The sequence below is a fragment of the Bos indicus genome, chromosome 1, assembly GCF_029378745.1.
Source record: "Bos indicus isolate NIAB-ARS_2022 breed Sahiwal x Tharparkar chromosome 1, NIAB-ARS_B.indTharparkar_mat_pri_1.0, whole genome shotgun sequence".
Lineage (NCBI taxonomy): Eukaryota > Metazoa > Chordata > Mammalia > Artiodactyla > Bovidae > Bos > Bos indicus.
Window position 1 is genome coordinate 69,599,971 of NC_091760.1, and position 25,979 is coordinate 69,625,949.

The window sequence follows — 25,979 nt, forward strand, 5'->3', positions numbered from 1 at the left end:
TGAGTGGGTGGTGGGGTCTGTGGAGTCAAATGGAAAAAATGAACCAAAACCATGTTTCTTTCTTCTTGTCTCTTTCCACCTCCCACCTTTTGTCCTACACTTTCTCTCCTTGACCTAACCCTGACGGCAGAACCACGCCCATCCATGGAAATGTGTTTAGAGTGGACTCCATGCTTTGTGATTGGTAATGATGCACATTGCAGCTATGAGTCTCATATGTCATGTTAACCTTTTCAAGCCCACTGTAACATTCAAGTTCCTTTAATAGAAAATTCTCACAGTCCAAGCTTTTGACCCTGGGGCACTGCTGACTCCCTATTCACTGTGCTTACCTATGCCGTGCTTACCATTCAGCAGAAGCCTCTCTGGATGTGTGTAAAATTCATAGCTACTGCTGCTGGCATTGGCAGTGCAGGCCCTGGAGGCTTAAATCAAAGATGTGCAGACTGAAGGCGAGGTCCCTGGAGATAACAGGGAGTTTCCCCCTGAATCTCAGAGAACAGGCTGCTGAGCTGGGCCCCTGGGTCTCCTGTTCCTTCCCTTCGCCCCTTTCTTACCCTACCCCTAAGTGCAGCAGCTCTTCTAAGAGGCAGGCTGTGTGCTGAGTTCCAGAAGACAAATGAATAATGAATGGTTTCTCTCAGTGAGAGTGATAAGTCTCAGTATTCAACTAGCAGAGGGTGTTCCTGTTGTGGGGTCTCTCTCCCCAGTTTTACTGATTCTGCCCCAAGAATGGTGGCAGGCCTAAAAAGAAGAAGGCTGGAGCACTAGGCTGGTTCCTAAGGGAGATGTGCCCATTCTTCTTCTCTGCCCATCTTCCCCCTGCTCCCCAGTGGCTGAGCAAGCAGAAGATGATTCTGTTCCAGGCGAACAGTCTTCTGTGTCTGCCATGGAGTTGAGGGTCTGTTCTCTTTTATATCTCTAGTGCCTGCATTTTATGCTAATGGCTGCAGCATGGGGTGGGGATGAGGAAGGTGGCAGGAATGAGAAGGAAGGGAGGTCGTCTCCCTTATTCCCAACATCAGTTAGAATCAAGTGAGAGTGAGTGAGTTAAAAATGACCCCAGAAGAGTGGGAGGGCCAGGAGTGTAGCCAGGCGTTGGGCAGAGGAGCCCTTGGAAGAAGAAAAGGGGCACCCTAGGGCCAGGGTTGGAGGGCACCATTGGCTGGAAGCTTGTAAAGGAATGATGAAAAGAACTAACTCCCATGCTACAGGAAGGGATTAGGAGCAAAGCCTGGTTCTGGGTAGGCTCCAGACTGTCACTACAGCTAGAGTGAATGACAGTAATTGAATAACACTGTGTTAATTTCTTATTTTTTGTTTTCTTTTTCCTTATTTCCTTTCCTTTTCCCGACTCCCTTTCCCATCTTCTACCTTTTCTCCACCCTGAATCTCATCTTTTCTATTTCCCTTCCCCCTCTCCTCTGCTCTCATGCATACTTTGTCCCCTTCCCCACCCATCCACCTACCCATCTCCTTTCCCCATGCCCTCGTGTTTTACTCCACCCCCACCTCACCCCCAAAAGCTCTCTGGCGGCTGTGAGTTGACCGTGGTGCTCCAGGACTTCAACGCAGGCCACAGCAGCGAGCTGAGCATCCAGGTGGGACAGACGGTGGAGCTGCTAGAGCGGCCGAGCGAGCGGCCGGGCTGGTGTCTGGTCCGAACCACAGAGCGGAGCCCCCCCCAGGAGGGCCTGGTGCCCAGCAGCGCCCTGTGCATCTCCCACTCCCGAAGCAGCGTGGAGATGGACTGCTTCTTCCCCCTGGTGAAAGGTAAGGAGAAAGGAGGGGGAGGGATGAGGACCAGAGGCCGTTGGAGATGTGGCCCACTTGTTAGAAGAGCATCATGGCACTCGCTTGTCTCAGGAACCTGTTTTGACCTGTGGGATTTCTCTGGGAGAAATCTCACTTGTGAAGGGAGTGCACTGGGAGCTTAAAAAGAAAGAGCTATGGAACAACCATGTAACTTTGGGAAAGAATCACTTAATCTTTCTGAATCATTTTCCTCTTAAAAATGAAGGCTGACTTAGATGACCCTTAAGATCCATGGTAGCTCAGTCGGTAAACAATGCGCCTGCAATGCAGGAGACCCACATTCGATCTCTGGGTTGGGAAAATCCCCCGGAGAAGGAAATGACAACCAGTATTCTTGCCTGGAGAATCCCATGGACCCAGGAGCCTGGCAGGCTACAGTCCATGGAGTCGCAAGAGTCAGACACATCTTTTAGCGACTAAACCACCAAGATCTCTTCTAACTCTCCCATTGTATCACCGGACATCCAAAAAAGTTATCTTCCACCCACAGCCCAGTACCTAGATTCCCTTCTCCACTAACCCCTCCCACTCCACAGCTGCTGTCAGCTCCCTGGGCTCCTCCCCCTCCCCAGGCGCTCATGGTTCACAGGAGCCTGAGCAAACCTGGGGGTAACACACAGCCCAAGCCAGCTGAGTTTGACCTTCCCCTCAGCCCTGCCAGGGTCTGAGACACTCATTTATGTGCCTCTGACGTACAAATTGCTGGAGCCTTGGCTTCTGTTTTGTATAAGCTCTGTGTTCTTCCCACTTGATTGTTTATTCACTGTCTCACACCAGGGAGACTGAGCCCCTGGAAACAGTGATTCTCCAGGCGAGGGGTGTGGCTGGACTGGCAGCATCTTCATCTCCTGAGAACTTTTAGGAATGCAAATTCTCAGACCCCACTGCAGACCTTCCGGGCCAGAAATGCTGGCGCGGGGCCGCCGTCTGCATGTTAGTAAGTCCCTGGGGACACCGACGCACACTCAAGTACCAGCGCCTCTGATTTCAGAAGTCAAGGCCGTCAGGGCCTGGAAGTCACTCGTTTTACATTGAGGACACTGAGGCCCAGAAAACTCTTGAGCTTCTTTTTGTCACTGGTTAGACATCTACCTCAGGGTTTCCCTGCAACCCTGTGCTAGGTATTTATGGAATGGGAAGAGGGAAGGACCTGATTCTGTCGGGAGGCAGGGGTAAGGGTCGCCAAGGAGAGCTGTTGATCCTACTGACTAATGAAATAGTGGTGTTTTCATTTCTGGAATTCCCTCGGGTCCACCTCTAAAACCTGACTTCCTCCTCTCGTCCACAAGGTGGCGATAGCAGGCTGCATTATTGGTGCTGCCTGGTTCTTCTAAGGGCCTGGAGCGGGTAGGGGTGGTTTCCATCTGGAGAATGGCTGCTAAAAGCTAATTCACCTCACTCCACACGCGCGCGCGCGCACACACACACACACACACACACACATACGCACACACACCCCTGTGCTCCCCTCCCCCAGTGCAGCCATCACCCGCGTTTCCCTCTTTGCTCTGTATCAGGAAGTTGTGTGGATCTGTAATTGCAGGTGTAGCTCCTGGGTCCTCTGAAGTGGTCACTAGAGAATCTGGTGGTTTTGGGGAAGGGCCAAGCAGGGGATCTCAGGTTCTACTTGAAATCTCACCACGGGGGAACCTGGGCCACAAAGCGGTTAGAATTGTGCAGGTGAAATGAAGTAATATGTGCAAAACACTTAGAACAGTGCCTGGCACTCAGTACATGTTAGCTGTCAGGATAAGTTATAGTTATTATATCACTTCCACAGATTATTCAGCAAAATGACTGAAAACTCCCATCTCCAGAGACAAAGCCAGGACAGCCATTCATTTGCAGGGAAACTTAACTGGTCACTCATCTCCCAGTGTGGGGTGGTCCGTCAGAAAAGACTTGACTTCCAGGGAGGACCTGGGCTTCTTGCCCTAGGCCTGGCTTCCCTGGTTCCTGGCTGGTTGCATCCCCTCCCTGCCCTGGCCCAACGGGGGAGGTGGAGGTGTCCAGAGAGGGCATACAGTTGGTGGAGAGTTAATTGAAAAATGGGAGCTGAGGATGGGGGATGCAAAATAGAGGCAAGAAAGCCAGGAGACTGTCACAGAACTTTCCAGCTAACTCTGCTGCCATCATGACTTCTTATGAGCACCACCCGTAGTCCTGTCACCATTTCCTTGGCTCTTCCTGTTGGCAGCCTGCTTGCTCTCTCCCAGCATAAGCCAGTTAGGCAGGGTTTCGCATGGCAGCCTGTGAGCTCTCACTGGCTTCTCACCCCGAGGATTCAGGATCCACCCCCCTCCTCCAGGTGCCTGAGTCCCAGCAGTCAGGTTTAAGTCTCTTCTCAGAGCATCCTCACGGCCCTAACGAGGCCTCAGCTGCAAGTATGTACACTCAAGCACACGCCTCATCTTGGAAAAGCCCCTCTGTCTCTCTCTAGGACCTGTCTGGAGTCTCAGCCTCTTAGCAGAAATTCGATAAGCTATTCCTTTTCCCATCCAGCAGGCTGCCTGTGGGCCACCTGGCCTTCTCTCCTCTCCAAGTGACTTGTCTCCAGTGGGCATCCACCTCCTGAGTTATGCCCAATGGAACTGAGGCTGAAATGATCTTCTGGGGGTTGTGGAATAGGCTAGGGCATCTTCCAGTGTCACCAGAGGTCAGAATTCATTTCTTTGTCAATGCTCAGAAGGCAACCGGTCGTCTTAACCTTTGAGAGAGCATCAGGCTAGTGCTCCTACAAATCTTAAGGGGTAGAAAATCATGTGTGTGCTGAGTGCTGCGTGGGTACTCAGGCACGACTGCCATCCCCAGAAATGGACACAAAAGAGCCCTGGATGTCAGCGCTGAGGAGGGAGCTTGAAGAACTACTAGAGCAGGGCTCTCAACTCCGGCTGCCTGGGGTCACCTGGACGCTTTATCAAATGACAAGATCCAGGCCCCACCTAGAACAAGAGGTGTTGGAATTCCCGGAGTAGACCTAAGCGTCAGTGTTTTTCAAGCCCTCCTCAGGTGAATCCAAGGGACAGAAAGGTTGAGAATCACTGCACTGGCCAGCCTCCTCTCTTGTAGGGGCTCTCTTGGGCTCAGGAAAGCAGGGTGACCTCTCAAAGCCACGGAGGGAGTTGGTGGCAGAGCTGGAAGAGACCAGGGCTCCTAACTCCTCACTGAACCTCTGTACCACACTCTGCCTGCTGGGCTTCCGAGAAGCTCCAGGGCCTTTCTCCAGTCTTTCCTTCCTGAGGCTACTTAGGAGTCAGTGGTTGCTTGTTTCCTCTTGATATCTTTGTGGCAGGACTGCTGGTGGGGCTGTGTGACAAAGCAGAGGGGCCTGCCTTTCCTGTTACAGCCCCCCTGACATCCTAGAGCTTCTCCCTGGAGTTGGGGCCTGTGGACCTAGTCGTTCCTCTTCCTAATCCCCTCTGACTTTCTCAGCAGTGACTGGCGAAGGCAGTACCTTCCAAGGGACAAAGACTTTGCGGTAGTGGTTTCAATTCTGGGGCATCTTAGAACCACCTGGAGGAGACTAAAAAGTACTGATGCTTCGTGCCCCAACCCAGACCAGTTAATTCAGAGCCACCAAGGACCTGGGCATTAGTATTTTTTAAGTTCCTTGGTAATTCTAATGGGTCCAGAGTGACTGCTTTAGGGGTTTGGTGCTGCCTGAGTGTCAGGCATAGGAAGGACTTAGAAGTCCATTGGTAGAGGTTAATATGCAGTTATGTAACAACTCAACAACAAAGAACCAATTCGATTTTAAAATGAACAAAAGACTTGTATAGACATTTCTCAAAAGAAGGTATACAAATGGTCATAAGTCCATAAAAAGACGAAGAAGGCATTGGCACCCCACTCCAGTACTCTTGCCTGGAAAATCCCATGGATGGAGGAGCCTGGTGGGCTGCAGTCCATGGGGTCGCTAAGGGTCCGACACGACTGAGCGACTTCACTTTCACTTTTCCCTTTCCTGCATTGGAGAGGGAAATGGCAACCCACTCCAGTGTTCTTGCCTGGAGAATTCCAGGGATGGGGGAGCCTGGCAGGCCACCGTCTATGGGGTTGCACAGAGTCAGACAAGACTGAAGCAACTTAGCAGCCATAAAAAGATGGGCAACATCACTGATTGTGAGGGAGTTGCATGTCAATACTGCAATGAGAAACCATTTCATAGTGGTTCATCAGGAAAGCTATTATTTTTTTCACAAACCATAGAAAACAACAGGTGTTTGTGAGGCTGTGGAAAAATTGGAAACCTTTACCCTGCTGGTGGGAAAGTTAAATGGTGAATTGCTATGAAAAACAGTATGGGAATGCTCAAAAAATTAAACATAGAATTACTATATGATCCAGAAGTTCCACTTCTGGATGTATACCCCAGAGAGACTTGAAAGCAGGGACTCAAAGAGGTGTTTGTACAGTTAAGTTCATAGCAAAGATGGAAGCACCCCAAGTGTCCATTAGCAGATGTGTGGGTAAACAGAAGGTAGGATATACATACAATGAAATATTATTTAGACTTAAAAAAAGAAGGAAACTCTGACACATGCTACAGCGTGGATGAACTTTGAAGACATTGTGCCAGGTGAAATAAGCCAGACAAAAGAGGACAAATACTGTATGATTCCACGATGTGAGGTAACTACCACAGTCAGAGTCATAGACAGAAAGTGGAATGGTGGTTGCCAGGGACTGGGGAAAGAAGAGGAATTATGGCGTTAGTGTTTAACAGGTACAGGGTTTCACTTTTGCAAGATAAAAAAAAAACTGGAGGTAGATGATGGTGATGGTTAAACAACATTGGAGATGTACTTACTGCCGCTGAACTGTACACTTAAAAGCAGTCTTTCAAAAAAGCACAGGGTCCAGAAGCACAGTCCAGGTTCTTCTCCACCCAGCTCTGTAGGATACCTGTGTTCCTTTTCTTTTCCTGTATGATTTTTGCCCTGGTTCCAACTGAGCACCCGAAGAAGCTCTAGGGAAATGCCTGTTTGCTTAGCCAAACTAAACAGGGCCTGGTGAGCCCTGGAGCTGCTGTCCTGGAAGAAAGAGGCCGTGCCTGTGGTGCAGGGAGTCCTCTCTTATGGGGTCTCCTGATGAGTTCTCCTTTATCACCTCGCTGGCCTCGGGAACGGCTTACCCAGGCTGGGGAAGGTGTGACTGTACAGAGCAGCGGAGAACAGTGGGCTCTGGAGGGGTGTGCCACCACAGCTGAAGATGCCACACAAGTCGTGATCCTGCCGACCTGTATTAAGTGTGTCATCAGCTCGTAAAAGTACCTGGCAATTATTGGGCCTCACTTAGCGCCAGATTCTGTGTTCATGCTTCACTTTTTCCTCATTTGACAGACTGAAAACTGGGTCTTAGATCAGGTAACTTGCCCAAAGTCACATAGCTTGCTAGTGGTGGATCTAGATTTGAACGCAGGTCTATTTCCCAGGGTCTCACTCTTTCCCACCATGCTCCACCACCTCCCAAGGTAGATTTGAACGCAGGTCTATTTCCCAGAGTCTCACTCTTTCCCACCATGCTCCACCACCTCCCAAGGCTGGAGGTGCTGCAGAGAGCTATTTTACTTTGTTGTCCTTCTCTCTGACTCATTGCCCTTGGATTTACCCAGTCTAGCTGGGTGAAGGTTGAGAGAGCACAGCCCTGTACACATGATGCCTCCCACTCCCTCTCCCTCTGGTCTCCTGGGCTCCCTTCCCTATGGGCGGTAGTGGCAGACAGACTTGTCCTGGGCGTGCTTTGCCCACTAGAAAGAGCCTGGTTGGAGCAGAATGGCTCTGAGCAGCAGTCTGGCTAGTGGGCTAAATGGGGTCCAGCTCTGCTGGGGGCCGGATACCCGCCGGAGCTGGTCCAACTGGTCTAGCAGATTCGCTGTGGGATGGGAATTCCCTGCACTTTCTGCTTCAGAAGCCAAAATGCACCTTTACTATCTCCTCTGCTGTCAAATCCAGACACTTAGAGTCTCCTCCTGCCTACCGGCTGGAGAGTCCACTGCCGGTCTCTCTCAGGACTTAATAGTGACTGCCTTCCACTCTGAGGCTCTCTATGGGCTGGTCTTTTTTTTTTTTTTCCTGTAAAGTTATTCATATTGTCACATGTTCTAAAATAGCATTTGTATCACCTTTCATCCATATCTTCCTGATTTACCTCTACGATCCCATCCTGTTCTAAACACATCTGCTTTTTTCTCTCCACATCAGGCAAGTACTGTAAGCAACCTAAAGAGATACCAGTCTAAGTGTCCTGTGTTTAATCCATCAAGCATAGCATATACTGGATCTTCATTTTGAGGTCCAATTTATTAGGTTGAACCACATGAAATAGCCATATTTGTAGTCAAAACTGGTTGAAAATCAGAAATTTTAAATGGTTCAATCTAATATGTTATAACCAGCCTATCTTTTTCATAGAAGCATACTTGCAAATCTTTGAGAAAACTGGGGAGGGCTTGGTACTCAGGGAGTCAGATGGATCAGGAAGAGGACAGAATATGAAATGAGTAGAAAGTCCCTGAATCTTGGTTTCTGTGACTGTAGGGGAAGCAGATAAACATTCTTATCTCTCACAGTTGCTGGGAGCCTCAGAGGTTGCAAAGTTAAGTAGAAATGCTTTTAAGCTGTGAAGTTGTTCTCTTTGTTATGTGCATAGATTGCTTAGAATAAAGCATAAGTGACCCTGCTATGCATGAGGTTTTAGAGTGACATGTAGAAGGACATGGAAGGCATGATAAGAGGTATGGAATAAGAGTCTTGAGGTGAAAGATCCGGGGGGCGGGGGGGGGGGGGGGGGGGCGTTGTCTGAATCCTTGCCCAGTCACTGGTAAGTTGATGATCTTGGACAAAACACTTAAAATCTATAAAATGGGCAATAGTGCCCACTTGCCTTGAGTCAGACTTCTGACCTGTGAGTACCACGCAGTCGACTAACGTTCATTTCCCTGTCCTTTGTCGCAGTTCTGATCCCTCTAGAGGGATGTGTCTAGGGTGTCTCCAGCATGAATCTTCCCCAGGGCTGCTCCCGGGGTCAAGGTGCTGTTTCTAGTTCCATCCGCAGGCCTTGTGAAGGCCCACCATTGTCTCCACTCTGCACCCTCTCCCCGCCCTCAGTTTCCCTCCTGGCCTACCCTGAGCCCTTTCTGCGCTACCAACAGCAGATCCAGCTGACTCTGATTTCCTAAGAAATAATGGTGGGCTCGTCTCTTCTCATTTTCTTTTGCCTCCACCTAGAGGGTAGAGTTTATATATGATATATTTGAACTGAAAATTCAAATTTTTCCCTGGCTTGCGCCTCTCAATGCCCTGTTCTTCACTGATTAACTCTGGTCATTGAAGGTAACATTTGAATCATACCCTAGAGCTGGGCTGACCCTACGTGATGGAGGGTGGTGCTGAGATGTTGAGTGTTGTTGGGTGGGCATGAATGTGTCCTTCCCCAATTCAAAGAAGAGAAGGACAAAGACCAATTTTGTAAGAACTGCCTTATTTTACTTTCAACTGAATTTCTTTCACTTTCCTCTCTGTGTTAGGATGGGCCAGAAATGACTCAATAGTTACTGACCAAATGGGAGCCCTCCCAGGACAATTTCAGGAAGAGGGAGATGTAGGTGCCATCTAGTTCACACCTTACCCTCCTTTTTATTTTATTTTTCTTTTAAGGATAAGAGATCAGCAAAGACAGTTAGAACTTGCCCTGAGCCTACTTTGTTCTGGGTGAGATGTCCTGCCTGGGACTGGCTACCATTGTCTGATATTATTTAGGACATCAAAGGGCTTGGAATGGAGGCCTCAAATAGAAAAATGTCAGGCCAGGCCACATCCTCCTTTCAGTACGCCCCAGTGTGGTGCTGCTCCAAGAAGAAGTGACGCAGGAGGAGACACTGCATTATCCAGGGAAAGGACTGATGCCTCTGGGGACCCTCTGCAGAGATCCTGCCCCTCTCCTTTGTGTAACCAGCCTGCTGACACTTAGCTTATGCCAAACGCCTGTCTCGACAGCATATTTTCATGCCTCCTGGTGCCCACTGTAAATCTGTGAAATATACATGAGAATGGTGCCTCTTATTATTCCCAGGGAGGAGGGTGAGACATGAATAGCAACTTCGCTCCTTGGAGCCTCATGAACCAGCTCAGAGCTGGTAGCGCTCAGAGCTAAACCGAGAGCCTCAGATTCAGACCAAGAGAGGAGAGGCTACCACTGTGTGTGCTTGCTGAGAAGGAATGGGAGATAAATGATAGAGAGGAGAAAGCAAAAACAGAATGTTTCCCAAAGAGAAGATGATGCCGTTTTCTTTTACTAGAGCTACCCCAGCTAAAACCACTTTCCCCACAAAAGAGCAGGGAATATAGAAATGACATGCACAGATTGTAGCTTGGGAGGCAGGGAAGGAGCGACAGAGGTCTAAAGGCTGGAGGGAAGCCCACCGGACCTGCTCAGGGAAGGCCAGAGATGAGAGGATCATAACAGTTGGTCATGAGGAGCAAGCTGTGCAGCCCTCGGCCTGAGGAGCTTTGAGCAGTGGGACTCTGATGCTGAAGAGAGTGTTGAGGACCCTCTTCCCATCACCTCAATGCCTTCCCCTGTGTCAGTCAAACTTTGAAAGCAACCACCCCTCGTCTGGGACCCCCGTAGCACTGAACCTGCAGTCTGAGCTCAAACTCTACAACATGGGTGAGGAATCTTTCAGTTTGCAAGTCTTGCCATGTTTAATACCAGCTCCCCATCCTCCGGAGCAGAGAGGCCATCCACTCACGGACCAGCCTGCCTCTTTTCTTGTCCTTACCTTTGGGAGAGGACTAGGAGGCCTGGTTTCCCCAGCATTGTCCCCCAGCCCCAGCTAGGAACACCAATTCTGATATTATGTCCGTTTGCCTTACTCTCCACAAGGCCTGTATGCTACAGGGGGTGTGGGTGCCTACCTTTGTACACAGGTGGGCATGTGGATAATTACCGATGCTGGGCTCCAGGCTACAGGGAGGAGGGCTGGGCTCAGCTCAAAACAGTCCATGGCTCCTGTCTCACTTCCAGTGATAACAAGAGGCTCTTGTGTGGCTGTAGGGAGGCTCCTGCAAAACCTGCCCCAGAGCCTGTTCTCTGACTTCATCTCCTCTTAGTTCCCTTCTGCTGCTCTAACAAATTACCACAGACTTAATGGCTACAAACAACACCATATTTATTCTCTTACAGTTCTTTAGGTTATAAGTCCAATGTGATTGTCATTGGACTAAAATCAAGAATCGGCGGGACAGCCTTCCTTCTAGAAGCCCTAGACAAGAGATTGTTTCCTCACCTTTTCCAGCTTCTAGCTAGAGGCCACCTGCATTCCTTGGCTTGTGGTCCCTTCCTCCATCTTGAGAGCAATGATGTTGCATCTCTCTGGTCCTTCTTCCAAAGTCACATCTCCCTGTGACCACAGAGGGAAAGGTTCTCTGCTCTTAAGGACTCACATGATTACACTGTGCTAACCTGAATAATCAAGTATGTGCTCCCCATCCCAAGGTCCCTAATCATGTCTGCAGAGTCCCTTTTGCTCTGTAAGGTACTGCATTTGCAGTGTCTAAGGATTGTGTGTGGACATCCTTGCAGGGAGGGGCATATTCTTCCTACCATGTCCTACCAACTCCTGACTAGCCTGCCTGACCGAACTCTTCCACAACTGAGTGATGCATTTTCCTTCCCAACACGCACACCTTCTGAAACACCCCAGGTCCTCAGGTACCCAGACGACTTGTCACCACACTTCCTTCACGTCTCTGCTTAAGCATCACCTGATTAGAGAGACTTTCCCTCTAATAATTAGAGAGACTACTCCCACCCTCTACCATCACCCTGGATACCCCTTTGCTGTTTTACTTTTCCTCGTAGCAATGATGTCACTACCTGGCATGTTTACCAGTGTTTATTGTTTATCCCCCCTCCCCAACTGCTTCCCAGATTCCCTGTACTAGTGAAGAGGTTTTGTTTATTTTGTTCTTTACTCTATCCCAGGTAGCCTGAACAGTAGCTGACATGTAAGAAGGTCTCAGTAAATATTTATGGGAAGGAAGAAAGGGAGGAAGGAAAGGAAGGACGGAGGGAGGGAGAGAAGGAAGGAGGGAAGAAAAGAGAAGAGAGGAAGAGAGGAGGGAGGGGAGGAAGAAGAAAGGACCGTGTGTCAGGGACTCCTGAGAGAGTTCATCTGTGTCGAGCAGGCTCAGTGTCCTCCATCCCCCGAGGACTGCAGGGGAAACTGGCTAACTTTATCAGGGGGGCCTGAGGATGTGGTAGGAATAATATTATGAGGCCTGTTCTAACTGAGAAAATCTTTGCAAGCTGGCTTCCTGGGAAATCTCCTCTGGGACACACGGGCTAAGCTTACCTCTCATGCATCTGGAATGGTTGAAAATTCAGAAATATAAGGATGGGCAGCGTCTTCCATATCCCTCCTATTCATGAACTCCTCCATAAACTGACTTGAGTTACATGAAGGCAAAATCCACACTGCATTTAATGTATCAGAAACCTCTTCATCGCACCCAGGAATCCACATGCTGCTGCAGCTGCTATTTCTGCCTGTGGGAGGGAAGTGGGCATTGGCAGAGTGAAAATACCATCCCTCATAGTGGACACTTAGTAATGGTGAGCCTTCCCAAATTGGAACTCCGTCAGAGTGATAGACGGGCACTTCTTACTGCCCTACTTCGGGAACACTTTGACCTACTTAGAAGTGAACCTTTTGAGAAGTAGATAAAACCTGGAGTGGTTTGCTTTTGGCAACTCCAGCTGCAGTCATCTCTCACTTTGATAAACAGCTTGTCTCCTCCTGAGCTCGGACCTCCAGGAACCCATCCTGGCTGTAGCTTTATCTCACTGTCCCCCAGAAGAGCATGGGCACTGGCTGTTCTGGTGAGACCCCTAGGTCCTTTGTGAAACCCCACGGCCTTCTCATTATCACCTGGCTACCCTTACCTGGGGCTTGGTTCAAACCAGAGGGTGATGAGTGATCCTTCCTTCCTGAAAAGCAGTGTTGGCAGGGCAAGCCAAGCTTAACTTTTTGAGCCAGAAGGCGGCAGACAGGTGTCAGCTAGATAGGCAAAGAGGGACACGGGGACACATTTACATGGCATAGTTGAAAACAGAAAGAACAAACTCAACGGTGGTTTAGTCCTTGGAGTCTAGAAGCCGTCGCTAGGTGAATGGAGACACCCATGGGGCCAGCAGTGGTTACAGGGGTTAGACCACACTAAACAGATATAACTAGAGGAGATTACTATGCATACTGCTAGCAATAATGCTTTTTCTGTAGGCATTACTATTAAAATAACACATATAACCTGAGGCTAGCTATCTACATAGACATGATACAATTTTGAAAGACATGTTTGGAGTTCAAATTAAATGCAGAAACAATGTACACATTGCATCTCCTTTATTTTAATCTTAAGTGTTTCTGGTCACTGATAATTATTATTCTTCACATAAAGATGGAACCTGTTACTTTATGTCTGGCCTTGGTTTGCCGTCAATTTCCTTTTTGTGCTACAAAAACATTGAACCAACTGCTTTCCTGGAACTCACCTTTTTCCTCTTTGTCTTTGCTCAGGGAACACATCATATTCAGTTTGTGTTTCTCATACAAGATTCCCATATAAATTCTCATATATAGGTTAGCTTAGTGAGTCATAGATAATAGATATTAAAAAAACAACTCTTTGTTGAATAAATGATCAGTACTTGGCAAGAACCTTGGTGTTTTAAGCCACAGTTGCAAACGGAGGCCAGGACAGGATACTTTTGGGGAAATTAAGAACCATTCCGGTGTCAGCCATTAGGCAGTTTACAGACCAGAAATCTACGCAGGAAGATGGGGATTAAGGAGCATGTGGTTAGTAGCTGGAGAGCGTAGCAGGTGGTGGGAGAATGAGTCAAAGGACCAGCTGTCAGAGTTTGAGAAAGTGAAAATATTTGAATTGGGGTGCTTCCTAAACTCTATACTATGCAGGAAGTAATCACAGAGTCCCAAGGCCCATGGTCCTTAGCCCTGACTTCATATTGAAATCACCTGCAGAGCTTTAAAAAACTCTAGATAGGAATCTGGATCAGAATCTGAGAGTGCATACTGGAGCTGAGATTTACTGCTGGAGGAAAAGGCAGGTAAGTGACTGGTTGGGGTGGGACTGAGGAAGGCAGGCCTGCCCATAGTCTCCGGAAACCATGCCACAGTCCTCTCTGGGCATGTTGTGTAGAAGGCGTGTACTGTGCTTTTCACTGTAAGAAAGTTCTCACAGGAATCTCTAGACCGGAGTAGGGGCATAGTACAGTTGCTGTTCCTTCTATCTCTAGGCTGAGCTCTCATTAAGAAGCCTGGATAAATGCTGTGATTTTTAAAAACTCTGTTCCTATAGATCTGAGGAGACTAAGTCTAAAGGATAAAATGGGACACACCTGTCAGTGAAAAGGGCAGATGCCTGAAATCATGATCCACTGTTCCTGAAGCCTGTGGCTAACTTTGGGCGAGAGGTCACTAGTCGCTGGTACCAAGCCCAGTGTTGTGGTGTACTAGGCCCAGTACCTCTGCAGGCTGAGACCAGCAGGAATTCTTTGGGGTTCACTGTTGTGGGAAATGGAGGTGAGGTAAAATGGACACACAGACAGGTGATAGCCTAATTCATGCAAGATAGACTTGGAAACATCACTGAAGACAAATTCTGCCAAAAATAGGAATAAAAGTCAACCATCTGTTTGGAAATTAGGAACACTCCAGAGATAGTGCTGGAGAAGGAAATGGCAACCCACTCCAGTGTTCTTGCCTGGAGAATCCCAGGGACAGAGGAGCCTGGTGGGCTGCCGTCTATGGGGTCGCACAGAGTCGGACACAACTGAAGCGACTTAGCAGCAGCAGCAACAGAGATACTGCTATAGTTCAATGGTTCTTAGCCTGAACTTTGGGAGTGGGTGGGGTGGAGTTTGAAAACCTTGAGATTATAGACATTCCACTATCTTATGCAAAATGATGTTTATTTGGAGTGGGGCTCAGATAAGGTCCAGGGATAAATAAAACTTTGGGGAAGAAGTGTATTTAGGTGATGTCATCGAACCTCTCACACACAGCCCCCTACCTCTCTCTCTCTCATTTCATCTCTTTCCTCTGTGTTGGCTTTATGGCAAGACGGCCTCCAGCTGCTTTAGGTTAACATTCTATCAATGTAGAAATCTTCTGAGAAGGGGTTGCTACTTTCACAGTAGTTCTTGCTGTGGTCTCTATGATCATTGGCTGAAACTGGGTCATGTGCTAAATCTGAACCAGTCCCCTTGGCTGGCTGGCTAAGCCCAGGTCAGAGGCCTATCCTTAGAGTGGAGCATGAACACAGAGAGGGTGTCAGCTACATCCAAAAACATGGTCTAAGAATGGAGGAGAGCCGGTTTCTCAAAGAAAAATCAAAGTGCTGTTACAAAAAGAAGAGGGTGTAAATTGCAAACAGATGAGGAAGATTTCACTACCTAGAGAGTCCCTTGGACTGCAAGGAGATCAAACCAGTCAATCCTAAAGGAAATCAGTCCTGAATATTCATTGCAAGGACTGATGCTGAAGCTGAAACTCCAATACTTCGGCCACCTGATGCAAAGAACTGACTCATTGGAAAAGACCCTCATGCTGGGAAAGATTGAAGGCAGGAGGAGAAGGGGATGACAGAGGATGAGATGGTTGGATGGCATCACCGACTCAATGGACATGAGTTTAAGCAAGCTCCAGGAGTTGGCAAGCTCAGGGAAGCCTGGCATGCTGCAGTGCATAGGGTCGCAAAGAGTTGGACACGACTGAGTGACTGAACTGAGCTGAACTGAACTGGTCCTCAATGTGTGGTCCTTCTACCAACAACATGAACATCATCCTGGAACTTGCAGAAATGAAATCCTTAGGCCCCACCCCAGATCTACTGAATCAGAGTGGGGAGTGGGGCCCAGTAATCTGTGCTGTAACTTACTCTCCAAGTAATTCTGATGCACACTCAAGTTTGAGAACCACCACATTACAGCAGTGGCTCTCAAACTATGCTGCATCTTACAAAACACCTGGGGAACTTTGAAAAAATACTAATACAGCCTCACCCAAAGTGAATTAATCTGAATCTTGAGAGGGATAGGGGAGGAAGACCCAGGCATCAGTGGTTCTTAAACTTAGTTCCACCCTGAAATCACCTGGAGAACCTTAAAAAAAATACTAAGGCCTAGAATTATTAATAGAAAAACTTCCCTGATGATTCTAATAAGCATCTGTGTTTAAAAAACCATTGCCCTACCATCCCTCCAAATTGTCCTGAGGACACTTAAAACATCTAGATGTAGGTTAGAGGATTCAGGCACCTATTTTCTTAAATCCCTAAACTCAAAACTTGGTCAAATGATTGACATTGATTCCCTTTTCTTTCATGTTCATGTTGAGTCTGTTGTAGCAGCTAATTCCACAACGACTGGGATTGTTTCTGTTTGAGAATGTAGACCCAGTGCCTTAAACAGAGCCTGGCACATAGTAGGCACTCAGTATGAATCAGCCTGAAATTGGTCAGTGTCTTCAGTAGTGTTCAAGACTTCCTTTCTGGGTTTTAGACATCACTGGTCTTATTCTGGAAGGCACGCAAGGATGGCAATGGGACTCTTGGGTTGTTGATGCCTAACCAGTCTTCAGAATGGCCCAAAATGTGCTGATCATATCAACTTAAGATGGGTAGGTGTCCCTAATGGCTTTATTTTAATGTCCTTTAAATTGATAGTGAGTGGATTCCTGGTTAATAAGGACCAGTGGAAACATGCCTAATGAAGCCTTTACATGGAGACTAAGACTACTTTAAGGGTCTACTTGTACTCAGATTCTTTTTGAAGTATATTTATAGAGTTTGATCCCTGGGTTAGGAAGATCCCCTGGAGAAGGGAATGACAACCCACTCTAGTATTCTTGCCTGGAGGATTCCATAGAGGAGCCTAGCAGGCTACAGTCCATAGGGTCGCAAAGAGTTGGACATGACTGAGCAACTAACACTTTCATTTCACTGTACAACATTCTGTTACAGGTGTACAGTGTAGTGATAAGTTTAAAAAGCTATTTAACCATTTTTAAATACTGTATTTATAGTTGTTATAAAATATTCACTATATTCTCTGTGTTGTACGATATACCCTTATAGCTTATTTTTTACCTATTAGTTTCTGGTACTTTTATTTCTGAAGCAAGGGTGGAGTCTTCCTCAGACATCTAATTCAAGCCAGCTTCTACAAGATGACATCATTAGCCTCTTGTAAAAGATTTTGATGGAAAGATAATCCAGTGTCACCTGAACACGGGTAAAGAATCCACCTGCCATACAGGAGACCCAGGTTTGATCCCTGAGTCGGGAAGATTTTCCTGGAGAAGGGCTGGCAACCCACTCCAGTATTCTTGCCTGGAGAATTCCATGGACAGAGGAGCCAGGACAGTGGGCTACAGTTCGTGGGGTTGCACAAAGTCAGACACAACTGAGCAACTAACAGTTTCAGTTTTCAAACGCAAAGGCCCAGAGGAAGGTTTAACGTAAAAGAGGTTACTCATCAAGCAATTTTGAATCGTCTTTGAATTCCTATCAGAATGCCCCAGTATTGGGTGGGTAGACCAAATGTTGATTCATATCATAGCACCCAGGCAGTGGATCAGAAGGAAACAAAGTTCATTGTTAGATGGGCTGAAGGGTCACGATGAGACTGACCAATAGAATGATCACCGACTTCAGGAATCTGGGGTTTGGGCTGCATGAGCAATTTGAACTTTCATTTCTGTGTTTCATATCTGGAGCACCTGGGGCACACTTCCTGCTTAACAGTGAGATTATTATTTAAAAACTTGCCAGGAGAGGCCATCAGGGAGGTGGCAGTGGTAGACCCTGAAGGTAGATTTTGACTTTGGGTTCTGTTCTTCCTATGAAGTGAAGATTTTTAGAGTCTCTCTTTAAAGTTAAATCATCAGAGCCTCATCACCATTCATTCATTCAGTTTCTTTCGATTTAAAAGAGGACTCTTACCTTATAAGGTTTTTTGGTGTGATTGATGAGTTAATGTATAGAAGGCAAAGTCTTATCCTGTGGCTGTCTTTCTTCCAGGTAGGAATTGAGTGATCAAGCTTCTGTTTCATCAAGCTTCTGCTTCTTCTCACAAGCTTCCTTTTTTAAAAAAAATCTAGGGCTATTGCTACCTTATGCGTGCTGTATGTTTCCAGAAATCCCTTCTCCTAAATCTGGACACAAAGGAATGGGAGAGATGTTTTGTGAGTGGTAAAACTCAGTGGTTCATGGGAAGGTCCAGTTGGTGTGGTCCATGTGGGCTTCTGGGGGGCAGGGAGGTATAGTGGATATGAGCTTGACCTTGAAATATGAAAAGACTTAAAAAAGGAAACAGCTAGAGATTTAGGTAAAGGAATGATAGACCCACTGGGTGTGGTTAGGGGAATGAATGGACATCTTCCACCACAAGTAAGGTGTCTGCAGTTTCTCTGTAGGCACTCACTGGAATCTCTTAACAGCTACTTCATGGATATGTCTTTTAAAATTCTCTTAGCAACCCTGTAATATGGGGATTATTTTTCCCTCCTATGATTTTTAAATGAAGAAACTGAAGAATAAAAAAGTGAAATGACTTGCCTAAGGTCAGACAGCTAGTAGGGGACAAAGCTTTGAACTTCGGTCTTACGGTTTCAAGTAACAACATTGCCGCCCTGGAGCCGATAAAAAGGGGAGGTACTATTATTATTTAACCTTAAATATTTAAAAGAAGGAAAGAAAAGGATAGGTGAAGGTATTTTCAACACAGAGGGGACTGTCCATGTTCGGAGGCTGAGGAGAAGGAAGAGGGAAACCTGTTAGAGAAAAAGCACTATGGAGTCTGGAACCTTCTACATTTGCTTCTTTCTAGCTTCATCAGGTTGTATATTTTAAGCCGGAGCTGACTGTGGCGGCCTTTGAGGAGAGGAAGTTACACTGAAGGAAAAGCACCTGTGTTGTGCTGTGGGTTGTGTACACTTGTCTCCTTGCATGCTCTGTGCCCTGGGTCAGAGCAGCGTTGCATAAGGCTCTGGGCCACGCTGCCTGCAGGACTAGGGCAAGCAGCTGGACTTTGGAACTCCGCCCCCAGCCCCGCCCTCCCCGCCGGCCCCTCCTCTCCTCCCCAAGGTGGCTCCGGCTCCCAGAAAGTCGCAGCGGCTGCCGCGCGCGGTGCGGGACGGCCGGGAAAGAGGGCCGAGGTTGCGAGCTGCCTCCGGGGCCGCGGCGCCCGCCGAGGTGCCCTGCCGGCTGCGCTCCCACAGGTGCTGGTGCCCCGGGCCATGCCGGAGCGCTGGGGCCACCGGCAGCATGAAGGGCGGCGACCGCGCGTACACCCGAGGTCCCTCTTTGGGGTGGCTCTTTGCGAAGTGCTGCTGTTGCTTTCCGTGCAGAGGTGAGTGTCGGCATTGGCACCTTCTTTTTAGGCAAAGACTGGACCGGCTGAATTGGGGCGGGGTGGGGGTGGGGTGGGGTGGGGGGGAGGCGGGATGTGGGATGGGGGAAAATGGGTCTGGGGAGTGAAGCACGGCAGATGGAGCATGGCAGTTTGCTCCCAGTTGTGTTCTTTGCAGTTTCTGCGGCACTACGCGGTTCTCTCGCTCTCTGTCTCAGAGAGCTTCAGACTTGGATGCGGAGCTCCAGTTTGGGAACTCAAGTTACTTATCAGCGACTTTGATTGTTGGGCGCCAGTCTGCAGTGGGGTGGGGCGCGGATGCGGAGAATGGGGAGAGGTCACTGGGAGCTCTGTGCTCCCCGTAGTGGCAGAGTCACACTTTCCTGCTCTCATTTACATATGGACCTCAGCCGCGGGTTAACAGATGACTCTTAGCTATAGGAATGTATTTGACACTTGTCTCTACACCAGGAACTATTTTTGCCAAGTGACAACTTTATTTGGGGACTGGAGTCGGCTTTTCTGTGCCTGGGCTTTGGCAGGCTAGCGTGGGTTTGCAGCTCTGGGCCAGAGCTTGGCTCATTAATTAACCAAGAACTCTCTATGTACCCAATTAGGACTGTATTTAATTATTATGCTAATTTTAATGTTGTCAAGCAGCTTCTCAGGAAGCAACTCATTTCCCCAAAATCAGCCTGCAAAACAAGATCGTGAGAAGGATGACAGAAGGAAGGTTATCAGTGTGCAGCCCATCCTGAAAAAGAATGGAGCCCTTCCTAGACAGAGTTAGTAGATGTTCCTAACACATTTCATGTCTCTTTAACACCTCAGCTCAGAGGGTCTGTTTCTATGTAGTTAGAAGTGAGAAGATAGGCTCTCACTTGACATTGGTCTTTTAAAAATTTTGCCTGATGGTGTCTCACCTCCACCCCTGTTTGTGATGTTCCAGTCTCCATGCCCATCTTAACCTGATAAGGTCCCCATGGAACTCTCTGGGACTTACTGGTGAATAAACTTTATCCAAGTGACCACCATCCTATGTGCCCACCCTACACACAGCTCTGACAAATTCTCCATCCTAAGCAGATATAAGGCCACAAAAACTAATTAAATCTGAAGGACCTTTCCCCAAGTCATTAAGATTCATACTCTCAGTGTTAGATTCTCTCAGTCTCTGCATTTAATTAAAACAGCTTAGAACTGTGTAGTAGCTAACTCTAAAAATCAAAATTCAGAGGGAGAAAGAATTTTAGGAGGTCAGGGACCCTCACAAAAATCCAAGCCTGGTTCAGAACCATATAAAACCGTGGCTGGGAATTGCAAGAAGCGGGTATTAAAAGGGAGAGAAAGCCGGAAATGGCCAAAGGGAATCTGAGTGGGTGGGTTTTCAGTGAAGGCTAGGCTGCTGTCCTGGTGCAGAGTTTCCAAGTAGGATTTCTAGGGAGTCCATTTCCTGTCCAAAGGCAAAATTTGGGAACTTGGGCGGTGCTTATCTAAAGGCCCTGCAGCTGCCTCCTTGAGTCCAAATGTGTGGCAGCCCAAGCTTCCTGACAGAGTAATTCTCCAGGGGTCTTTCAGCCTTCAGTTTGTTTGTGAATTGCCCTGGCTGGCCCTCAGTGTTGTGGTGCAAGGAGGGGGCGGGGAGCTCACTTGGGGCGCCTGCTGGGTCATCTCCTGCCTGCAGGACTGGGAAAGCAGTGGCTGCAGGCTCTGTGGCTTGGAGAAGGGGATGTTGCTGCAGCCTGAGTGGAGGAGACTGTCTCAGCTGAAGACTGAGGGAAGCAAAAGTCCCGAGCAGTGAAAGCAGCTTAAAAGGGAAAAGGAGGATAACAAAGGTGGGTGCCTCTCCCCTTCTCCCACTTTACCCCTTGCTGCTACTACTGCTAAGTCGCTTCAGTTGTGTCCGACTCTGTGCGACACCATAGAGGGCAGCCTACCAGGCTCCCCGATCCCTGGGATTCTCCAGGCAAGAACACTGGAGTGGGTTGCCATTTCCTTCTCTGATGGATGAAAGTGAAAAGTGAAAGTCAAGTGTCCGACTCTTAGCGACCTCATGGACTGCAGCCCACCAGGCTCCTCCGTCCATGGGATTTTCCAGGCAAGAGTACTGGTGTGGGGTGCCATTGCCTTCTCCGACTTTACCCCTTACTCTTTCCTAAATTTAAAAGATGTGAAGATGGGAAACTGGGGCTCAAATCTGAGGAGGATGGTGGTGGACATGACTTTAGCCAGCCTTCAAAAAGCTCCTGGCGCCACTGGGCAGGGTGACAGTGTCTGAGGTGTTGGGTACTGCTTGAGGTTTTCTGCATCTGCTGTAACAGAAGAGAGAGCTCTGAGTCCTCACCCAGCCTATAGACATCTATCTGGAAGCCGACTGAAAATATAAGGTCTTGTACTGAGCTTGAATGCATTGTCCAGAGCCCCAGAACTCTATGCCCAAGCTGAGACACAGAGAAGGACTCAGGAGAGTGTCCGAGGGTCTGATGGCATCGCCAGGGACCTGCCTGGCCTCCCTTTTCTGTTAAACCAGTTTCTCTGGTTGTAAAGATGACTGTGAAGCTGTCAGAACCCATACTATGGTTCCTAAGTCAAGGGGTCCTGGCTGATGGTGACTGGCTTCCATTCCTGCATTTAAAGGATACCTCCTAAAGTCTGGGAAAAAAGGAACCAAGAGGAAGTGGAATGTTTTGGTTATTTTTGACACAAACCTAAGCTGTCCTGGACTTGCTGTGGTGAATCCTAACACTGGAGTAAGAGTTAAGGATTTAGTGATGTACCTGCTGCTGCTAAGTCACTACAGTCATGTCCGACTCTTTGTGACCCCATAGATGGCAGCCCACCAGGCTCCCCTGTCCCTGGGATTCTCCAGGCAAGAACACTGGAGTGGGTTGCCATTTCCTTCTCCAATGCATGAAAGTGAAAAGTGAAAGTGAAGTCGCTCAGTCGTGTCCGACTCTTAGGAACCTCATGGACTGCAGCCTACCAGGCTCCTCTGTCCATGGGATTTTCCAGGCAAGAGTACTGGAGTGGGGTGCCATTGCCTTCTCCAAGTGATGTACCTATGTGGCCTTTAAATCATATTTGGGAAAAATATAGACGAAGTTAGTGGAGCTTGTCTTTGGGTTTGGGAAAGTGAGGAAGGCAGCTGTCTGGTGTTCTTCTGTTCCAGTTTTTGTTTCTGTTGAGTATGAGTGTGACAGAGAGGTTTGATGAAAGATGATGTTCCTTCCCTACCTTGAAATTAGTGTTAAAGAGCAGGAAAACTGAGAATCATTGGCAGAATGGAAATAGAGATGGGTGAGAAGGAAGGAGGAGAACAAATAACATTTATAACTGCCTTTTTGGAAGTGAAAAATAGCCAAACATGAAATAATGGTGTGTGTGTATGTGTGTGTGTGTGTGTGAAGGGTGATCAATCATTGATGCCGCGCTCTGTGGAAAGTTTCAGGATTGCTTTGGCTAGTTACACTTTCCTCTACACCTGAAGAAGTGAGTCCATTCTGGATTGTTCTTTAATGATCTTAAGATTTTAAAAAGCAACTTGTTTCCAAGTGATGAAAAGGATTTCAAGTCACCTGGAGGGTTGCTAAGTCCTATGCTGTAGACTGGAAATTGTGACCTCTTAGATCACAGAGCCTGGAGATTTTTTAGACCTGAGTGGGTGGCAGTCAGTTTTAGAGGCTTTAATTTTCTAGTCAACTTGTAATTAACCTTGGGTCTATGGACAACTGTCCCTTCTTGGAAACGTTTCCTGACTACTGGCCTCCTCTGTTTCTCCACAGGGTTCATGGCCTTTATTCATACTTGCTTACTGTTGTATCATTGTCCTTGCAGCTGAAGCCCATGTGCCGACACGGCTCCCCATTTAGACAGTGAACAGTGACTGCTTCAGGAGACTGTCTCAGAGGTGAAAAGAGGAAGCAGTGGTGACTTACCCAGGCTGAGTCAGCTCACAGGAGAGCTGCTGGGATCACATTCCCATGGCTCTCTCATCACAGGGGTGGGTGGGTCTGGGCAAAGGTTATGGGGGTTTACAGGGCGTTTGCAAGCCATTTTCATCTATAATTTCTTTCTCCTCCCTACATTTTCCCAGAATAACTGAGTAGGAACCTTATTCAAAACCTTGAGTGTCCCTTCCCTGGCTCATTTTATAAACTGAATTTAATGTGTGAAACCATGACAGCAAGTTTCTTTAGAAAGGTGTTGGTAACCTCAGAGAGGAACAGAAGTGACCTTCACTTTGGTTTACTTTAGTTCACCTCCCAAAGGACAGAGAAGACTTAGGACATTGAGGAATACATACCGTTTTCTTTATGTTCCAGGAAGTGCCTTTACCACTATGAAAACTGAATTGACCATTTAACATGTATGTTTTCCCAATACACCTCTTGGTTTTCTCTGCCTCCCAGGAATATACCTTAATCTGGGGAGAATTTCCCAACATACATACTGTCCGCAACCTAGGTCTTATGCTTCTCTTCCCATCTCTGATCCTCTGACTCAGTTCAGTTCAGTTGCTCAGTCGTGCCTTACTCTTTGCGACCCCATGGACTGCAGCATGCCAGGCTGCCCTGTCCATCACCAACTTCTGGAGCCTATTCAAACTCATTTCCATTGCGTCGGTGATGCCATTCAACCATCTCATCCTCTGTCGTGCCCTTCTCCCTCCTTCAGTCTTTCCCAGCATCAGGGTCTTTTCCAATGAGTCAGTTCTTTGCATCAGGTGGCCAAAGTATTGGAGTTTCAGCTTCAGTCCTTCCAATGAATATTCAGGACTGATTTCCTTTAGGATGGACTGGTTGGATCTCCTTGTAGTCCAAGGGACTCTCAAGAGTCTTCTCCAACACCACAGTTCAAAAGCATCAATTCTTCGGCTCTCAGCTTTCTTTGTAGTCCAACTCTCACATCCATACGTGACTACTGGAAACACCATAGCTTTGCCTAGATGGACCTTTGTTGCTAAAGTAATGTCTCTGCTTTTTAATATGCTGTCTGGGTTCGTCATAGCTTTTCTTCCAAGGAGCAAGCGTCTTTTAATTTCGTGGCTGCAGTCACCATCTGCAGTGATTTTGGAGCCCCCAAAAATAAAGTCTCTCGCTGTTTCTATTGTTTCCCCATCTATTTGCCACGAAGTGATGGGATTGGTTGCCATGATCTTAGTTTTCTGAATGTTTGATTCTCTAACTAGTTAATAGTAATAGGGATATCAATTATTCCTGTTTTCCAGTCATAATGTAGCCTAGTAGAAATAGGAATATATGGAATTGGTTGGGGTGGGGGAAACCGGAAATTGAAGCCAAATATCCTTCCTTTGGTACCACTATAAGTCCAGTATTCACTGGTCATGCTGTAGGCCTGTCACCACAGTGGTTCCATGTGCCACAAGTTGGTAAGTCCTAGCCTGGCGTGCTGCAGTTCACGGGGTCGCAAAGAGTCAGACATGACGGAGCGACTGAACTGAACCTGAGATAAGATAACAGCTCAGACTCTTGTGTTTTTATGCAATGTGTGCGTGAGGGAGGAGGGATTCACTTCCGAGTCCAAACTGTGTTGTAGGCCTGCCTTATTCTGGAGTAGTGCTTTTGTTTCTACTTAGCAAAGTTCTTCTTGAATCTTGATGCTTCTCTTCTGCCCTAAAAACACTCCCCATCCTTTTGATGCTGCTCCTCTTCAGTGAGTGTAAGTGGCTGCGTGACCTGCCCTCTCCTTCAGACCAAATCCCAGATTTTCCCTGCCCTTGAAAGAGCATGGATCTGAACTCTGAGAAGGGCTTCTCAAACGGAAGGGGCTAGCTATTCATGGGACATTAGAATTAGAAGTAACTTCAGAGCTATTTAATAGATCTTTTTTTTTTTTCTACAAGAAGAAACAGATTCAGCCATTTAGTAGCAAGGTCAGACCTATAGCCCTTTCCCAGCACTCTTTCCGCAACTGCGTTTTTCTCTTCCTGCCCATGCAATCAATTTCTCTTACTCTGGACAAAGACATCTGGGGTCAGCCTCTACCCTTCTCAGTTGGCTTACCCAATTGAGAAGGGTAGAGGCTGACCCCAGGCTGGAACTTGGGTGTTGACTGTGGAATGATCTGTGGTTCCTGCAGGGTGACTGGAGTCACTGGGATCTGGACCTGCCTGGTCTCTTTTGAGCGGCTGTTCCATCCCAGGACCAAAGAAGGCTGAGCATCTCTGGCTCTCCCAGAACAGTTTCTGCACATTGTTCTTAGTAAATATTTGTCCATGTTTTTCCCTCTGGTTCAATTTAATTCCAAGGGTCCTTTCCCCCGCATTTTTCTTGTCTTCTTTCATGAAGTGTATGCTTTTGGGTGAAAATGAAGCAATGAAATGCATTCCTATCATTCCATTTTTAAACATCACTGGTTTTTATGTAACACACAGTGTTTTAATTCATTTGACACATGTTTACATGTTGACTGCCTGCCAGCCCTGCCCTGGATACTGGGGGAGAATGGATGGGAATCATAATGGTGCTGACCCCATTGGGCTGTTATGAGGATTAGTTAAGAGAATGTATGTAAAGGACTTAGCTTACCACCAGGTATATAAAGTGCTTTAAAAAGGTTAGCTACTGATGGTAACAGTAATTGTAATATTAGACGTAGAACGCGTACCCAGGGGGCTCCCAGCTAAATATGTGGGGTCTTCTGGGTGAAAACGCTGCAAATATACCTTCCTAGGGAACTTCATGGTCTTGGTTCAAACCGTTGTCAAC

At 47.5% G+C, this 25,979-nt stretch overlaps 1 protein-coding gene across 27 annotated transcripts in view; it reads left to right on the top strand.

Moving 5' to 3' along the window:
- The window catches only part of KALRN (kalirin RhoGEF kinase), a 689,644-nt gene that overhangs the window by 547,830 nt on the left and 115,835 nt on the right, over positions 1-25,979 (top strand). For 23 of the 27 annotated variants that reach the window (XM_070800327.1, XM_070800373.1, XM_070800563.1 and 20 more), the window contains one exon: positions 1,527-1,773. In XM_070800327.1, the coding sequence (XP_070656428.1) occupies positions 1,527-1,773 (247 nt within the window). Of the gene's footprint in view, positions 1-1,526; positions 1,774-18,982; positions 19,252-25,979 lie in introns of those variants that run through there. The other 4 variants (XM_019956825.2, XM_019956831.2, XM_019956839.2 and 1 more) reach the window with 3 other exon arrangements.